The sequence below is a fragment of the Monopterus albus genome, unplaced genomic scaffold, assembly GCF_001952655.1.
Source record: "Monopterus albus unplaced genomic scaffold, M_albus_1.0 scaffold112.1, whole genome shotgun sequence".
Lineage (NCBI taxonomy): Eukaryota > Metazoa > Chordata > Actinopteri > Synbranchiformes > Synbranchidae > Monopterus > Monopterus albus.
The window spans coordinates 1,471,724-1,487,336 of record NW_018127992.1 but is presented as its reverse complement, the minus strand read 5'-3'; the positions used below and the strand labels follow the sequence as shown (position 1 = coordinate 1,487,336).

General features: G+C 41.0%; 2 protein-coding genes across 3 annotated transcripts in view; both read left to right on the top strand.

Annotated features, from left to right (window-relative positions):
- LOC109966469 (uncharacterized) overlaps positions 1-4,739 on the top strand; it is a 7,040-nt gene extending 2,301 nt beyond the window's left edge. Inside the window, exons 1-3 of one of the 2 annotated variants that reach the window (XM_020611320.1) lie at positions 1,475-1,577; positions 2,289-2,368; positions 3,408-4,739. In XM_020611320.1, the coding sequence (XP_020466976.1) occupies positions 3,494-4,132 (639 nt within the window). In that variant the 5' untranslated portion in view covers positions 1,475-1,577; positions 2,289-2,368; positions 3,408-3,493 and the 3' untranslated portion in view covers positions 4,133-4,739. Of the gene's footprint in view, positions 1-1,474; positions 1,578-2,288; positions 2,369-3,407 lie in introns of those variants that run through there. The other variant, XM_020611318.1, reaches the window with a different exon arrangement.
- An 819-nt stretch (positions 4,740-5,558) lies between these two features.
- The window catches only part of dvl2 (dishevelled segment polarity protein 2), a 15,371-nt gene continuing 5,316 nt past the window's right edge, over positions 5,559-15,613 (top strand). Inside the window, 5 exon segments of the mRNA XM_020611330.1 lie at positions 5,559-6,116; positions 9,921-9,990; positions 11,730-11,884; positions 14,911-15,020; positions 15,214-15,367. Coding sequence (XP_020466986.1) covers positions 5,956-6,116; positions 9,921-9,990; positions 11,730-11,884; positions 14,911-15,020; positions 15,214-15,367 — 650 coding nt within the window. The 5' untranslated portion in view covers positions 5,559-5,955.

Genomic DNA, 15,613 nt, shown 5'->3' with positions numbered 1-15,613 from the left:
ATAACTTAATTTTTCTCCACATTGACTTCAGGGTTACAAGTTCCTTCTCCTACCCACATAACATGCCTGGGCATGTTCCAGTGGTAAGATTGTGTGTTAGCAGACTTGTAGGCTAACCAACCTGGATAAAAACAATATTTCATGATGAGTAACATTTAATTTACATCTAATAGTTCTACTAAAGTAATGAATTTGCACTTGTTTCATTGAGATATCTGCTCAGCAAGAGAGCAGATGGGAAAAGCATTATTCAAGCTTTGCTTATTTGACCTTAAGCTACATAATGTTATCTAATTTCAGTCACAGCCACAATTTTTAAAATTGTTCGTTCACATAGATGGCTGTGTACTTCCACTGTAGGCAAATTGTAGTTTGATATTTCTGTGAGAGGAATCAAAGAAGTAGAAGCAGAGTGTTTTATTTTTGTTTGCCTGTGTTTTAGTTACTATTGTAATACAATTTAAAGTCAGTATTTTTCACCACATTAAAGGGTGTGTAAAACATTGGTAATGTGATTCTGACAGTATCACACAGTTGTTCCTTGACCTTGATGGACTGAAAGCCAGTGCAAAAGTAATGAGTCTCAAGAACAATATTTTCTAAAGATTCCACCCGTTTCTGAACACTGCCGCTTTTTGACATTGTTTTATATTTGGAAGTCAACAGAAGATGAAAAGAAATTGAGAATGTTTCTCTCTCAGGTTAGTTTTGTTATGCTTTATGTTCAACAAGTCTTGTCTTGAAAGTTGACAAAACAAAAATGTTTAAAGAAATGCATGTTTTAGCCCAAAGAGAATGTATTTTTTGTGTTTCGGAAATGACTGATGTGGATCTTACTCATATACAGCTTAGTCTCTTGGAAAGTTCCATGACATACTACTTCGCTTTTAACTGTTATATTGTTAGGTTATTTTTTAGTTAGATAGATATTCAGAGATTTGTTGTCTAGGAATGTTTAGTGCAGACAGGTTGACTAGCTCAGGCTGGTAACTGTTCAGCCTGCAGTGCAGACTGCAGGCACGTCAAGGTTACAGGAAAAGAGCTGTTAGTGTCAACTGTAATGCTAGGCTTAATATTTGTCTTAATGTGTAAGGTTATGTCAAATTGTTTTAGATACACACCACGAAAACAACAGCCACACACATTATTTTCTTCATGTTTGGTCTACTGCTCTGCTCAGCTGCCAAGCTGGCATATCAGGTGACGTTACGGTTCGACAGCCCAGAAAGGATTTATATTGTATAGCAATGCTTGGTTCGGGGTCTTTTCTGTTTTCCGGGCTGCTTTGGCAGGCTGGGGGTTGGAAGATCTCTGGACTGGAAGTGTGAATTCTTGCCTGTGACTCTTTGAATAAACCAGCACGGTTATATTTTTTATATACTCAAGTGGTCTGAGTCGTCCCTCGGAGTTCCTGGTTTGAAAGAACCGGACGAGGCTTTATAATGGAATGAAGCCTTTAATATCTATGGAGATTTGCCTAACTTTGCTGTGATGGCATAATTTATTATACCTAATACTTAATTTCTCAAGGGAGTATGGCCAGGTTCTTTATTTATAATTTGAGGAGCAGTTGAAATGTGAGTTTGTTTTTTAATTTGCATTTTGTTTCTGCAAGATTTAAATATAATTTGTTCAAATACTCAGATGCAGTTGAAAATTTAAAAAAAGTTAATTGCACAAAAACGGTTGAACTAACATTAACAAAAACAAAAAACCCTACAAAAGAAAAAGAAACCTGAAAAAAAATGTATTTGGAGCCACTTAATTTTTAAAATGGTTGCTATTTAAAATTTTGTATACATTATTATAATTATTAACTAGACAACATATAAAATTGCTTTAAAATAATATGGTTAAGCCAGTTGGAGCAACATAAATTTTATGAGTTATCAACTTAAAAACTTGCCTTTGGTCTAAGAGTTAATAAGTAAGGGCTAATTAAAATAATCTTTGACTGAAGAGGAAAAGCTAATTCCCCCAACGCAATGTAGTTGGTTGGTTCAATGTAATTTCAAATGAAGTTGTCATAACTCAAAAAGACTAATGCAAAATGTTGCGTTAATTTTTATTTTTGAGTCTAAACATTTCTTTTTTAGACTGTATCAACACAACCTCAATTTAAATATAAAAATGGCAAAGATGTCAATAATTATACCCTAGTCCATGCTTTGAAAACTCCTTCATGCTGACTTCTAGGAAACATAATAACATAATATGCAAGTAGAGTAAGAGCTGTCGGGATCTACAGACTCCAATCTGTCATTTTCTGTCTTGTGTGTCTTGGTTAGCATCACTTCACCAGGGGTTTAATTACTGCTCAGCAAACCACAGGGGGACCAGACGGAGCGACGAGGATGAGTAAAATCAGGTGAGATGAAGCAAAAACAGGAGGTTGCCAGTGAGCCAAGCTCAGACACGTAGCTTCAGAATATCAGGAAATCTGAGGTTGATGTGCACAGAGAAGCGAAAGGAAGCACGTCAACCAGGATAAGATCTGTACCAACATGAGTTCAGGTATGAACTGTGTGAGGGGGAGCACTGTGGTAGGAGGTGGACATCAAAGTGCGATTTGATTACAGAGGAGTGTGATGTGGGTAAGTCGCTCTCTTATCTGATTCTACTGTTTAATGATGGATCAGTGCCAGTTTCTCTCTGGATAATCTCACTCAAACTGGTGTCTTACCTAGACACAAGAGATATTTATTTATACAGAGCAACCAGTCAGTATGTGTCATGAGATGATTTTTCTTTTACTGTATCAAATGTCTTATTGTTTTTACTCTGAGTGCATGTAGTTTACTTATGAAAGAAAAGGTTTCTGGCTGTGTTGCCATGGATTAATTCAAAGGAGACCCCATCTGCTAAGCAACAATACCCCGATGAGTGCCACATACTTGTCCTTCGTGAATAACAAACAGGGACACAAAAAGGTGTCTGTAAAGCGAAGTAAATGTAATGCGTAGGTTAACATTCATATGTACTGTAGGACATGTAAAGAAATAGGTTAGCTTAGGATAAATGTTCCTTAGTGTGAACTGGTGAAAAAAGACACACATGCACATGTAGAAAATGTCATTACAGTAACTTAATACCTCCTGTCACTTCTTTCCTCTATTTATTTCCTAACTTCCCGGACATGCTCTGAGTGTGTCGTGCAGGCCAGCATGCATAACTTGGAGCCCAGATGATTGTGAGTTGGGGGGTTGATGTTTAGACAGTTAGTCAATGTTTGAGCAGTTAAATGAATGTCACAGCCCATGACTCATGGGCTGTGAAGCTGCTGGATCTGTTCATAAAATGTAGAATAAACAAAGCAGCATCCCTGTGAACCAGGCCCTAATCTTTAAATACCACATAAGCTTCTTTTTTTTTTAATAGTCTGACAGGAAATTGCTTTCTCTTTACAGATTTTACTGTTGTCTGTTGAAATTTCATCCCCATTTTTATACCTGAGCCTCGGAGCCAACTCCATCTGCTCATCCTCCCTCTTACCATGACAGGGGATGTTGTCCCAGCTCCCCAGCAGAGGGACCCAGCTACTGTAGCACCCACCCCTGGGGAGCCCATGGATGTGGAGTGTCCCATCTGCTACCAGGAGTACAACCAGTACAACAAACGCCCACGAATGCTGGAGTGCCACCATGTTTTTTGCACTGAGTGCCTCCAGAGGATCCAGCTGTTCCCCTTTGAACCCTCTGACTCATCCAGCCCACCAGCCATCCCATGCCCCCTGTGCCGCCACCTCACACCCCTAGAAACTGGGGATGCCTTCTCTTTACCCTGCAACTCCCACATCCTGGCCAGGCTGCCCCCTATGGCCTTCCACCTGCCTATTACCATGGCAACCCACCTGGCCACAGTCACCCAAAGAGTGGTGCTCTCCCTGGAGGGCGACAGCACGGACACCCGCTTCATCATCCTGCCCACCGTCAGTCTGCGGGTGCAGCAGATGCACCCGGACAGGCCGTACGGCGCAGCGCCAGGCCTGGTTGGGGAAGAGGAAGTCATACAGCAGAGCAGGAAGACACTGTTCTGTGTGCAGCTGCTGGCTATCCTCTTCTGGGTGCTGTTTGTGATCACCTGCGTGGTTGGTGTGATGTTTGGACCACAGCTCTTGAACAGGAAATTTTAATAGGATACTGAATGAATCTTGTTTGCAAAGCAGATGTTATTAATTGTAATATACACTGGAAAGTGCTGTAAAATGTGGGCTCGCACATGAAGTTTTAGAGAATATAAAACTAAACAATTTTCAAATATAATGTTCTGAAATAATGAATATGTTTTGATCACTGTGGCTGTTATTCACATTGTGGTTAATAGACCAGCACCCCTAGACCCCCTTGGTTACTAGAATAATTATTTGTTTTAATTAAAAATTAATTATAATCACTTTTATTGACCAAGTATGTTTAACACACACAAGCAATTTGTCTCCGGTGCATAGGATCTCCATTAGAGAGCGTGTTCAACCGAGGCAGCCATCTGTGGCACTATGTTGGAAGGACAGCACCCTATATTAGTCCTACAACCCATTCAGTCATACACACAAACACACACTCACACCATTTTTACCAACAGTTACTCACTGTATTTATTCTTGTCATTAAGAGTAGATGGATAAAGAGTTCCCTCTAGTGGTTTATTTGGATGGACTGAACTCACCCCTGTAATATATGTTATTTAAAAAAAACATATGTAACTTAACACTTAGTACTTTTCATACATATCCATGTTGCTTGATAATGTTATACAGCTAATGAATAAAATTAATAAAGCTGGCTTATACAACACATTTACACAGTGTAAGATGTGTATATTCAGAAAATCACAGAAGATTGTGACAGATAAATAATAAGTGTACTTTTTTCATCTTTTATGGATTAAATTCTCACATTTCCCCCTTTGCGGTGTAAAATGCAACAAAAAATATTTTGGCTAACCAAAGTTTCAACGATGTTTGTTAAACGCAGATTCATACAAAATTTCTTTTTTAATGAAAGAATGTGTGCACCCTTGTTCTGAAGCACATACCATATCTAGGATCACATACCATGTCTAGGATAAGGAAATTAATTTCCCTATTTTAGAAACTGTCTACAGGATAAGAAATTCAATTACTTCCAGAGATTCTAGCAGACAAAGACGTTTTCTGTAGATAACATTTTGGCAGGTGGCGATAATGACTCTGGCTTAGAGAATACAATGAATTAACTAATTAATTACCTTTAATCATGACATTTAATAGTGTAATAATGCAAAATGAAGATGTGCTTCTTTTTGTGGATGTGTGTACTTTTATCTTTATTAGGCTGTACGTCTTTACTGTATATTTAACCCAATGCATGAGTTCAAGTAGCCTCTGTTGGTTTATTTTGGAAAACGCAGTAAATCTGATTGAGTGACACGATTACTAACAATGGAGGTACTGATTAAATGTATATGAGAATTTTACAAGACAATTTTATAGTCTCTGATACCAAAGAAGAAGAAGATAATCTCTGATCATTAATTAAATGTTGGGGACATGGCTGGGAGAGCACGTAAAAGAAGGGGGTACGTAGTGACGTCATACGCCGCGTTGGCTCGCAGAAAGTGGTGAAAAGTTTTTACACCCCCCTCCCCTGTATGTTTTTGTTGGGGGGGAGAAAAAAAAAAAAGTTGTTGCTAGTTAAGTCGACTGAATGTCGGTTGTCTTTTCGCCCCTTAGCAACAGGGGGAATGCGAGTTTTTGCTCTTGTGAAGTCGGAGTGCAAGCTTTCGAGCGGGGTTTTAACGCTTTGCGTCCTCTGGCTCGGACTGGAAATCTCAGTGGCCACCATCGTTTCACCTCTCGTTAGCCACCTAGCTAGCTCCGCTGCTACATAACTAACCAACAAAGTTAACGCTACCTCGCCTCATAGTGTGTGTTTCTTGCGGTAACTTCCAGCTTGGGTTGGAAAAGCGACCGCAGAGATGGCGGAAACCAAAATAATTTATCATATCGACGAAGAGGAGACTCCGTACTTGGTGAAGATTCCTATTGCTGCCGAAAACATCACTTTGCTGGATTTTAAACAGGTCTTGAACAAGCCTAACTACAAATTCTTCTTCAAGTCTATGGACCAGGACTTCGGGTGAGCTGCAGGGATTTTTTTCTCCTTTTGCAAAGACGAGTTGTTGGTTTGTATGTAAAATGAGTAGTGATAAAAGTTCAGTCATTACCAGATGTTCGGTAAAAATCTCATGCAAGATAAATGTTGGAAAACGAGCCTTTAATGTGGAATTACTTTCTGAATGGAAGTGCGTTATCTTAGCTTTATTTGTAAAAGGTCTTATAAGTCATGCAGTCCTATCTTGCGACCGGCTGTTGTGTATTTGTAAGAGGGGAAAACTTATGGTAGAGGCAGAATAAACTTGAATGAAAGCAGCCAGTCAGGTCGGCACATCCTTTATCAGAAACTGCAAAAAGTTATAATGATTGGTGATGAATATCTAAGTGGTGTTATAGATAGAAAGAGTATGTAGGCTGGGGCAGTCCTCACTAAACATCATCATTACAATGGGAGGCATTCCCAGTCTCTGCTGCTTTTCTTTACCCTAATCCTCAGCCCTCCCTCCCTCCTCCAGTCCATCATCTTGTGAAATCCTTGCCTTTTTTTCTTTCGGGACATGAGCCAGGGTTTTGTCTCCCCTCTTTAACACTTTGGCCTGCCAGCCATCCTTTCATTCCCTGGCTTCCTCCCTTCCTCTCCCCTTTCTCCCAGTCTACTTGAGCTGTCGCCTCTCTTCTATCAATTCATCTTTTTTTTCTTCTGTGTAGCTCTTGTGCGTTTTCCTGCAGAGCAATGAGTGATTGGAGTTTATTCAGCAGTGAGACCCTCGGGGCTTCTGCTAAATGCAACATAGTCTTGGATGAGTGTTAAGGCTCGGCTCTTTGCCTCTTTTCTTCTTTGGATGGCACCACTGGAGCTTGTGCTAAGTTACAGTATCAGCTCCAAGATCAAGATGAAATGGGTGAGGGGGCTTTTCTTGAGGCCTCGACTGAGCAGCCAAGATAAAGCTGCTTCTCAGATGCGGATAATTTGAACATTAACAGCAGCAGCAGCATCAGTAATGGGCTTGTAGAGAATTTGATTAGAGAAAATGTGTGGTAAGTGGCTTTAAAAATACTTAATGTTTGGGTTTTGGGTTGTTGAAATGATTAAATGTGTTAATTGCCAGTTTTATCACTTATTTGTCAAGTAAAAGTTCAACTGCCTAAATTTATCATTCATATCCATATAAAAGATACTTTGGCAGGGTAGTAAGCAGATCTCTAGGAACCTTTTGTCTGGAGGTTGGTTTGTCTGCACAGACATTTAGGGCTGCATGTCATGATGGTACAAGCTTCTAAGAAGTTTCTCTATTAATTATTTGCTCTATAAAATGTTGGGGGCAGGGGGTGCAACCACTTAAAAAATTAAACCCCAACTGCATGACCGTGTGTAGGCCTATTAACTGTGTAAAGTTGTTATCTGCAGTTGGTATTTGATTTAAATTTACATTCTAATTGTCTTCATTACTTAATGATCTTGGCTAGTGTTACCACAGTCACAACTGTAATTTCAAAGTTAGCTGTCAAGTTTAGGGGCTTGTGACTGGACAGGACATGATTGTGTTTATAGCTTGTGTGTTTGCAAGCGAGCACACAGTGTTTTTCCAAAGGTGGAAAGTCCTCATTTCAAGATCCAACCATGCCAAACTGTCTACACAGAGCAAGGTATTTCAGAGAGTATGGCAGAAAAATTTCCACTTCTTCAGTTTAAATTGCATAGCCTGGCATCACACACTCATTTGAATACCTCCATCTAAGTTCAGATAAAACATTTCAAACATATCTCTGAGTCAGCTGTCCAATCAAAGCAGGGATGTTTTCCCCCCTCTCTGACCCAGGGGAGGAGTGTGTAATAGAGTGTTTTCATTTGCCCTGGTACGAGGCCAGCTGTCCACCAGAGCTGTGTGTCTGTGTGTGTGTGTGGCAGTGGGGGAGATCCATGGAGCACAGCATGCCAGGGCCTGTGCTGGGATCCTGGGGCTGGATGGAGGCCATTTGCTGGGTGTCTGGGGTGTCCACACCAAGACAGAAGGGAAGATAGAAATGGGGTGGGGTTTGCTCAGACTTTGTGAATATTCTGTTGTGTTTATGTGAAATGAGTCAACTGTGGTCACTGGACAGTGGATTGAAAGCAGTTACGATTTCAGGAGGAGAATGTTGCATCTGTTCATCTGCTGTATAGATGCTGTTTCTTGCAGCATGAGAAAGGGAGGAGTTAAAATTCTGCAGGATGTTTGATACATCAGGTGAAAATGGGACATGACATTGTGCCTCTCAGCGATGCTACCCACTTCCATGACACTGCTGCTTACAGCCCTTCTGTTGTTATTCCAACTTGTCTACCCTGTGTTGTCAGTGAGGTTTGTACCCCCTATTTCAAACATCCAGCCATGGAGGAGCTCTCAGCAGCCAAAGGTCTGAAACAGCAGCTGCCAGAAGGAGGAGGTTGTGTTCTTTTCCACAGAGAAAGTGGGACAAAAAAAGAGCAAAAACTAAGGTTAACCTCGTTTTGGCTTTTTGAGATGGAGTTAAAAGACTCAGTTTTGATTCAGATATGGTTTTCTGTCACATTAGCAATAACCAGAGCGTTCTACTGGACTGACACATTTACTTCTTAGTCAGCTGATGCTAGCTTTGCTTTGTTGTTACCTGACAAACCAGCTCTCAGCAGCCACTTACAGAGCTCAGCGGAGCCTGACCTCACACGCAGTGGTGGAGGCACATTGGCAGATGAAGCTGAAAGCACTTGTGCCCTGCTCCTGTCCCAGTAAACTGTAGTAATAACACAGTGGCAATTCACTGTGGGGGAGTTACACCGCTGGAGCAGCCATCTGAATGTCTGACAAACATGGAGGAAAACTACGGAAGAGGGAGGAATAGCTAGATGGATGTGTTGTCAAGTGAACACTGGGCTCTGGCAGCAGCTGTTACTAAGAGATTACTGCTGTTGTGTGTGTGTTTGATTTGCTCGTGTAGCTGTCCAGGTTGTGAAATTTACAAGGAGGCACAGAACAGTTTGTGTTTTATCTCATCGCTTTGACAGAATAATTTTCCGAAACATCTCTAACTTGCTGGAAGAAGCAAATTAGTTTCTTTTGTAGTAATCCCAGTGATATAACTGTACTTGGATTACAGGCAGATTTTGTTTTTATCAAGGAAAAGATGCAGATTTAGGGAATAGTTGCTTTTAATGGTCAGTCACATGAAAATTGAAGCTAAAGTCATGAAGGATAAAATACTGTTGAGCTAGAAAGATCAGTTTTCTTAACTAAATACAAAAAAGATAGAATGTAATATGAGAAAGTGGGTATAAATATATTTAAACACCAGCACCATGGAGGGTGACACTACTATATATATATATAAATATGTTGTATTGTGATATAAAATCACACTCGTTCTCTCCCAATCATACAAAAGCTTAAAATGAAATGGGTTGCACGTTACCTTCTGGTCACATTCAGGAGTCGTACAAGCTGAATTTTAAATTGGAAAGGAATTTACAGTTGATGTGTTGTAAAATTAGCTGCTCGACCAGAGCCTTTGCAGTCAGTCGTGTTGAGTAGAGTGAGCCACTGACTGAACCATAAAACAGCTGGTACCACATGGAAAAGGAACTGAAGAATAACAGCTTGTCAAACCCATCCTGGTGATAAACATGCCTGGCATTTGATTTAGTTCAGCCACATTGTTGTCATGCATTTTATGTAAAGTGTCAGTAATGTAAACTATTTGCCGTTTCATGTTTCCTCATTCCTCCGCTCGCTGCCATCCAGATACCGCATACCGTGCCATAATGTTATGAAGGCAGGACAATTTATACCTTACTCTCTCTGTTTTTCAGAGTGGTGAAAGAAGAGATTTCCGACGACAGCGCCAAATTGCCATGTTTCAACGGCAGAGTGGTGTCATGGGTAAGAAATTATAAACCTGCTGCATGTTTCTAATAAAGGTCAGGGCTGTTCAGATTTTGTCGGTGACCATTGTTCTACATCCACAGCAGTCTGAATAAGTTGGCATTTGTCTGTAAGTCAGCCAACATTATCAGCCAGAGGCAACTTTTCCTTTCCTTGTGCTTTCTCCCAGACCTCCCTCAGACTAACGCTCTTGTCTAATGTGTAGCACTATAATGGAGTCATTCAAGTTCACATTTTAGTCATTACATTTGCACATGGATGGATTGCTATACTGGGCACAGGCCCGGGAGGCCTGGGCCAGAGCCTCTGTATGAAGTGACTGTTAATATTTCTTCTTTGAAAGTCATAGACCTCAGTTACAAGTAGGGCTGCATGATAAATCAATTTGTGAGCACGATTTAGATCCCTTTGCAATCTCAGTCTCACATGACAATGATTCTGCTATTTCCATTAGCAATGGGATCCCTTCATCAAACTACGCAGTCCCTGTTCCTCGCTCACAAAACACTTTGTGGTGCAGCCCTAGTTAAAAGACTTCAACTAGATGCAAAGAGGCCACATAGAGACACAAAACAATTACAAAGAGGCAAAAAATGATAATATAGACACAAACAGACTGCAAAGACACACAGAACTACCAAAAAGACACGGAAAACTACTGTAGAAAAGACACAGTGACTCCAAAGAGAGCAAATAATAAAGAAAAAAAACTACTAAAAAGAGATACAGGATGAGTACAAATCTGCACATTACCACAGTTTTCTGTGGTAATGTAAGGATGTGTGTAAAGTACGGCCAGGATTTTCAAATCAGGAGGAGGGCAAATGTTTCTCTTGTTGTGTTAATCAGTCCTCAAGGTAGCGAGCTGCAGTCAGTTAGTTACCAGTTACAGTGCAGTGTAGGTATAGTTTTCATTGTATTTAACCCAGCAGGTTAAGTCTGAGTAGAGAGAAAACATGGTGACTTAGCCCAGATGAGCTGAGGCATCTGTTAAGTGCATAAGAATGAGGGAAGGCAGTTAAAGGGTAGGGAACAAAGCTCAGCGACCAGAGGGACTGATATGTGATCTGCAGGCCAAGACGGACGGATGGATCCCAGAAGACGAGTGTTTGATAGTCACATAGCCATTAGTGGGGAGGGTCGAGCAGGGAGAGACTGTAAAGAGGGTGGACGTCAGGCTTTTGAACCTGATGGACTCCATTTGGTTGAATTATGTTGATGGGGAATACTAAGCTTGTGTATCTGAACCCACTGAAGGCATCTAATGTCCAAAAGCTATAAAACATACAGCGTATACACAGACATTACCAAGTGCCCGGTGCTGATTTGGGGTTAACATGTGTGGAAGCGGAGTAATTCTCAGACCAATAAGTTCACACTGTTTTGGTCAAATGATCCATTTTATTCCTTTCCTCTGTAATTGGATGCTGTGTGGCATTCATCTTAATTGCTTATGTGTGTTGCACTGTGTGTGTATGTGTGTGTGTGTGTGCACAGTTGTGGGCACTTTTGTTGTATAATGAGGAGAGACAGGTTAAGTGTAGGATAACGTTTCAGTATGCCCTCGAGACGCCCATCTGAAAGGAGCACAGTGTTTGTGTGTCAAAGTAATTGACATCGTACCCATTTTACCTCCCTACTCCTGCTCCTTTCTTTCCTCTGCTTTTCCTCACCTACCTCATTCTGTTTCTATTGTTTTTCCCACGTCTTCTTTCTGTTTTGCCTCCATTTTTCAGCTGGTATCATCAGATACTCCTGCAGCAGAGCCCCCAGTGGCAGTGGTCCCCCCTGTGGAAACGACTACCCAGCCTTCTCCCCCTCCTCCACCCCTGCCACCCCCACCTGCAGAGAGGACAGGAGGCATTGGGGACTCCAGGCCGCCCTCCTTCCAGTAAGCAAAGCACACGTTTGAAACATTTACCTGACACAAGACCAAAAACCTTCTCGGCACATTTCTCTGTAACCTCAACATACACTTGTGCTTCTCCCATAGCTGTAATGTCGACACTGTTTTCTTGAATATCTCATACACTCCCAGTATCAACTTACTTCAAGAATAGCAGGAATACTGCAGCTCATTTGAACCTGATCTTAGCAGGGACCGCCCTTGTTTTAAACATGACCAGCTCTGGGAAAAGTTTCCAAAACAGTGGGACCCAAGGATCTGATTTTAAAATGTTAATTTACACATTGCTTAAACATGCTCGGTTTTCCCACTTTTTGAATTTTAGGTTGTATATAAAAAAAGAACAAAACATCCAAGCCTCACTTGCACTTTACAAATCCAAGAGACACAAAGCAACACCATCATTCATTTGATGCCATGTCTCTGTTCACATGATAAATGTAATCACTCCTCTTTATTAGCTCTGTTTTGGAAAGAAATATCTGGCTCTTTAGCTGCTAATCGCTGCAGTGTGTTCACCAGCTTGTAGCTAATTTTGTCTGTCTGCCGTTAAGCGCTGGGCAGGTATAGTACAGTGGTTTTACCAGAGCTTTTGTAATTAAATGGCACTGATGAGAGAAGTGAGAGTGAACCAAAACAGTAAAGTTGCGGGCTGTAAAACCAAAACAAGGAGCTGAAAGAGGTTAAAACTCTTTGTTAAACTGAAGGTAGCTGCAAAGTTGGATGATAAATGCTGTAATTTTGTCACTAAGAGCAACTCTGTTTACATTACGGTTATCATTTGATGCACTGAATATAAAAGTGGTGATTGAGTGTGAAAACACAAGGCAGTCTATTCACAGACATCCTCTAAGCAAGTCTTTCCTTCCTCCTCCTGTGTGTAGCATCCATGTTTTCTGGCTAAACTGTAAGGAAACCATTGCTATAATGAGAAAATGATCTGTACAGTCTATAACCATCCTTCTGTTCCTTGAACTGTATTGTCTGGGGCGCCCTAATTTAGTTCAAGGATCAAATGGAGTTCATTTCCGTGGGTGCAGTCTCCCATTGTGGCTGCAGAGCACTCCTTCATTTGTTAAGTTTGGCCCTCGTTCTCTTAGTCTCCTTTGGCTTCAGGACAGTGATGCCATGTTTTTTTAAATCCATTTTCAAATCAAACTTATCTTCACTAAATGTGCAGCTGGTGAAGATTTAACCATGTTAGTTATTTCTCTCCATCCTGTATTTGGAGCTGAATCAACACAGTTGCATAGTATCATGAACCAAGAGATCCGTAGCTTTGTACATGTTGGCCAAAAGGTAATAAGAAATTGCAGCACAGAAATGACAAACTGGACTGTTTCTAATATCCCTGCTGAGGCTGTGTTGTCAGGATGTAGCCAGAGCCGACAGTTTTCACGGTGTCCAGAGGGCGACTTCATACATCCAAGGTATTTGACTTTGGTACGTTAGTTAACTTAATTTGACATTATGAGGACATTGTCTCTTACAGAACTACAGAAAGGTGCAGGATGACACAGTGATGTCTAAGTGATATGATACTGACACCAAACCAATATAATAAATGTTAAAATTGCTCCATATCAAACATCTAAGTGTAAAAACAGTACATTATATGCAGGCTAATAGGCCACCGAGTCCAATATGATGGGATCAAATTTTGGGTCATTGGTTCCGTTAAGTGGCTTGATCTTCCCAGGCGACATATGACACCATACTTGTACTTCACAGGCAATTAAATTTTCTGTCATCTGATCCTGTACTTAAGATTTGAGACGAGATGAAGGCTTCAGACAAGACAATGTTAATGTGATTGCATCATTGCAGATCTTATGATGTGTGACAAATGTAATTGGATCATACTGTTTATAACAATAAAGCTATACAAAAAGTATCCTGCATGCTTGAACTCCAAAGGAATACTGAAGTACACAGAGCCTATTCAGTGTATTTGTTTTTCTTTAAGTTTGCTAAAAGTAAAACAAAATGGTTTCAGCTTCTCAAACACATCCCACATATTCAGTATAAGGCACGAGTCTCTAGAGTGGGGTAATAATTCAAATGCTGACATTAGTCTGTTACAAGTTTACAGAGTTATTATGTGAAATAAGTACTGATAAACAAAGTTCCTTTAAAGAGAACATTTTAGATCTGAGAGCTTTACCAGAAATCTCCATATTGTACAGCAGTAGTAGTACTGACTCGGGCTCAGTTGGCCCTGCTTCTTCGTGGGGCTGAATGCCCCCTTCAACAAAGCTCAACACGACACATGACTGGTTGAAATGTTTTGCTGAGGGAAAGTCCTTACATTCAGCATTGACCTTTTTATCTGTTATTTCACTACAGCAAGATTTGGAAATGGGGTCTGTTGCTTGGACTTCTGATGAAGGGTTAAAATAATGTCTAGAGCCAAGGGCTAGTAACGCCACACCGACACCACGTTTCCCACACTTGCATCTTTTCCTTGCATCTTAGTCCCACCCACGTTAAGACGCAAAGAAAAGATACAAGGAGAGAGGAACCGACATGATGCGTCCTTTCCTCCAATCTTTCATGGAAGCGTCCAGTCACAGCCTGATTTCCAATAAAGGCGTGTGAATCCAACAGACTTCGATGAAGGATGCTCTCATGTATCCTCGGTTATAGCTCCTCCTCCATTACTGTCATAATGGAATTTCCACTGCTGTGCGGTAGTACACTAATGTATTGCTCATTCTTCCTCAGATACAGTTATCCCTTCTTCCCCCTCCTGTTTGTTTGAGGACAAATGTATTTTAAGGTTTAATAAAACCTCATACATGCATGAACCGATGGTACTACTAGTTTCTGAATTGTTTTCCTGAACAGCTCTATCAAATGTACTTGCTTCAGTTACATTTTTTCTGAGTACTCTCAAGTCATAAAGCACGTGATTGTGAATATCATATCACTCATCAATTATTTTAAGTTGTCACGTTAAAGTAGTTGCATATTGAAATCCTCATGCGCTCCTCTTTCTCTTTGTTTTACAGTCCCAATGCGACAGGCAGTGTGGAGACGCTGGACGATCAAACTGAGACAGAGTCTGTAGTTTCCTTCAGGAGAGAGAGACCTCGGCACAGAGAGAGCATGGAGCAGCACGGTGAGGAACAGCAGAGCACAGACCTCTTTTATGACAGGGTGCCATCAAGATTTGGGATTTGGCCAACATCCAAACAATGACTTGGATATAATCAAGGAATGTTGAGAAGTGAGGAATGTTTAGGTGAACACTGACTTGAACAAATCCGTGTTAAATATTTTCCCTCTTTCGGACTTTGCCTGTGGTGTCCCAGGACCTCGTATGAACGGTCAGAGCCGCCTGGAGCGCCACTTGGCAGGATACGAGAGCTCCAGCACAGTGATGAGCAGTGAGCTGGACACCACCAGCTTCTGTGACTCGGAAGATGACGACACTATGAGCAGGTGAAAGAATGATAAGAGTGGAGGGTTCACAAGATGGCCTCCGTGTTTCCAGTTTTTATTGGATATTCTGATTTGTGTGTGGTTGCCACACTCTTCATTTTGTGTTTCTTTACGTATAAAGGACGAAAAACTCTTTGACTATGGAACTAGTTTCCCTGTTGGCTGATCTCACTTTTGTGGGTTTCAGACACAAGAGGGGCGACTGTGTCAAGCCTGTTAAAGTTTTATGACAATACGACCTCGTGTTGACCCTTGAACTTGTAGGTTCAG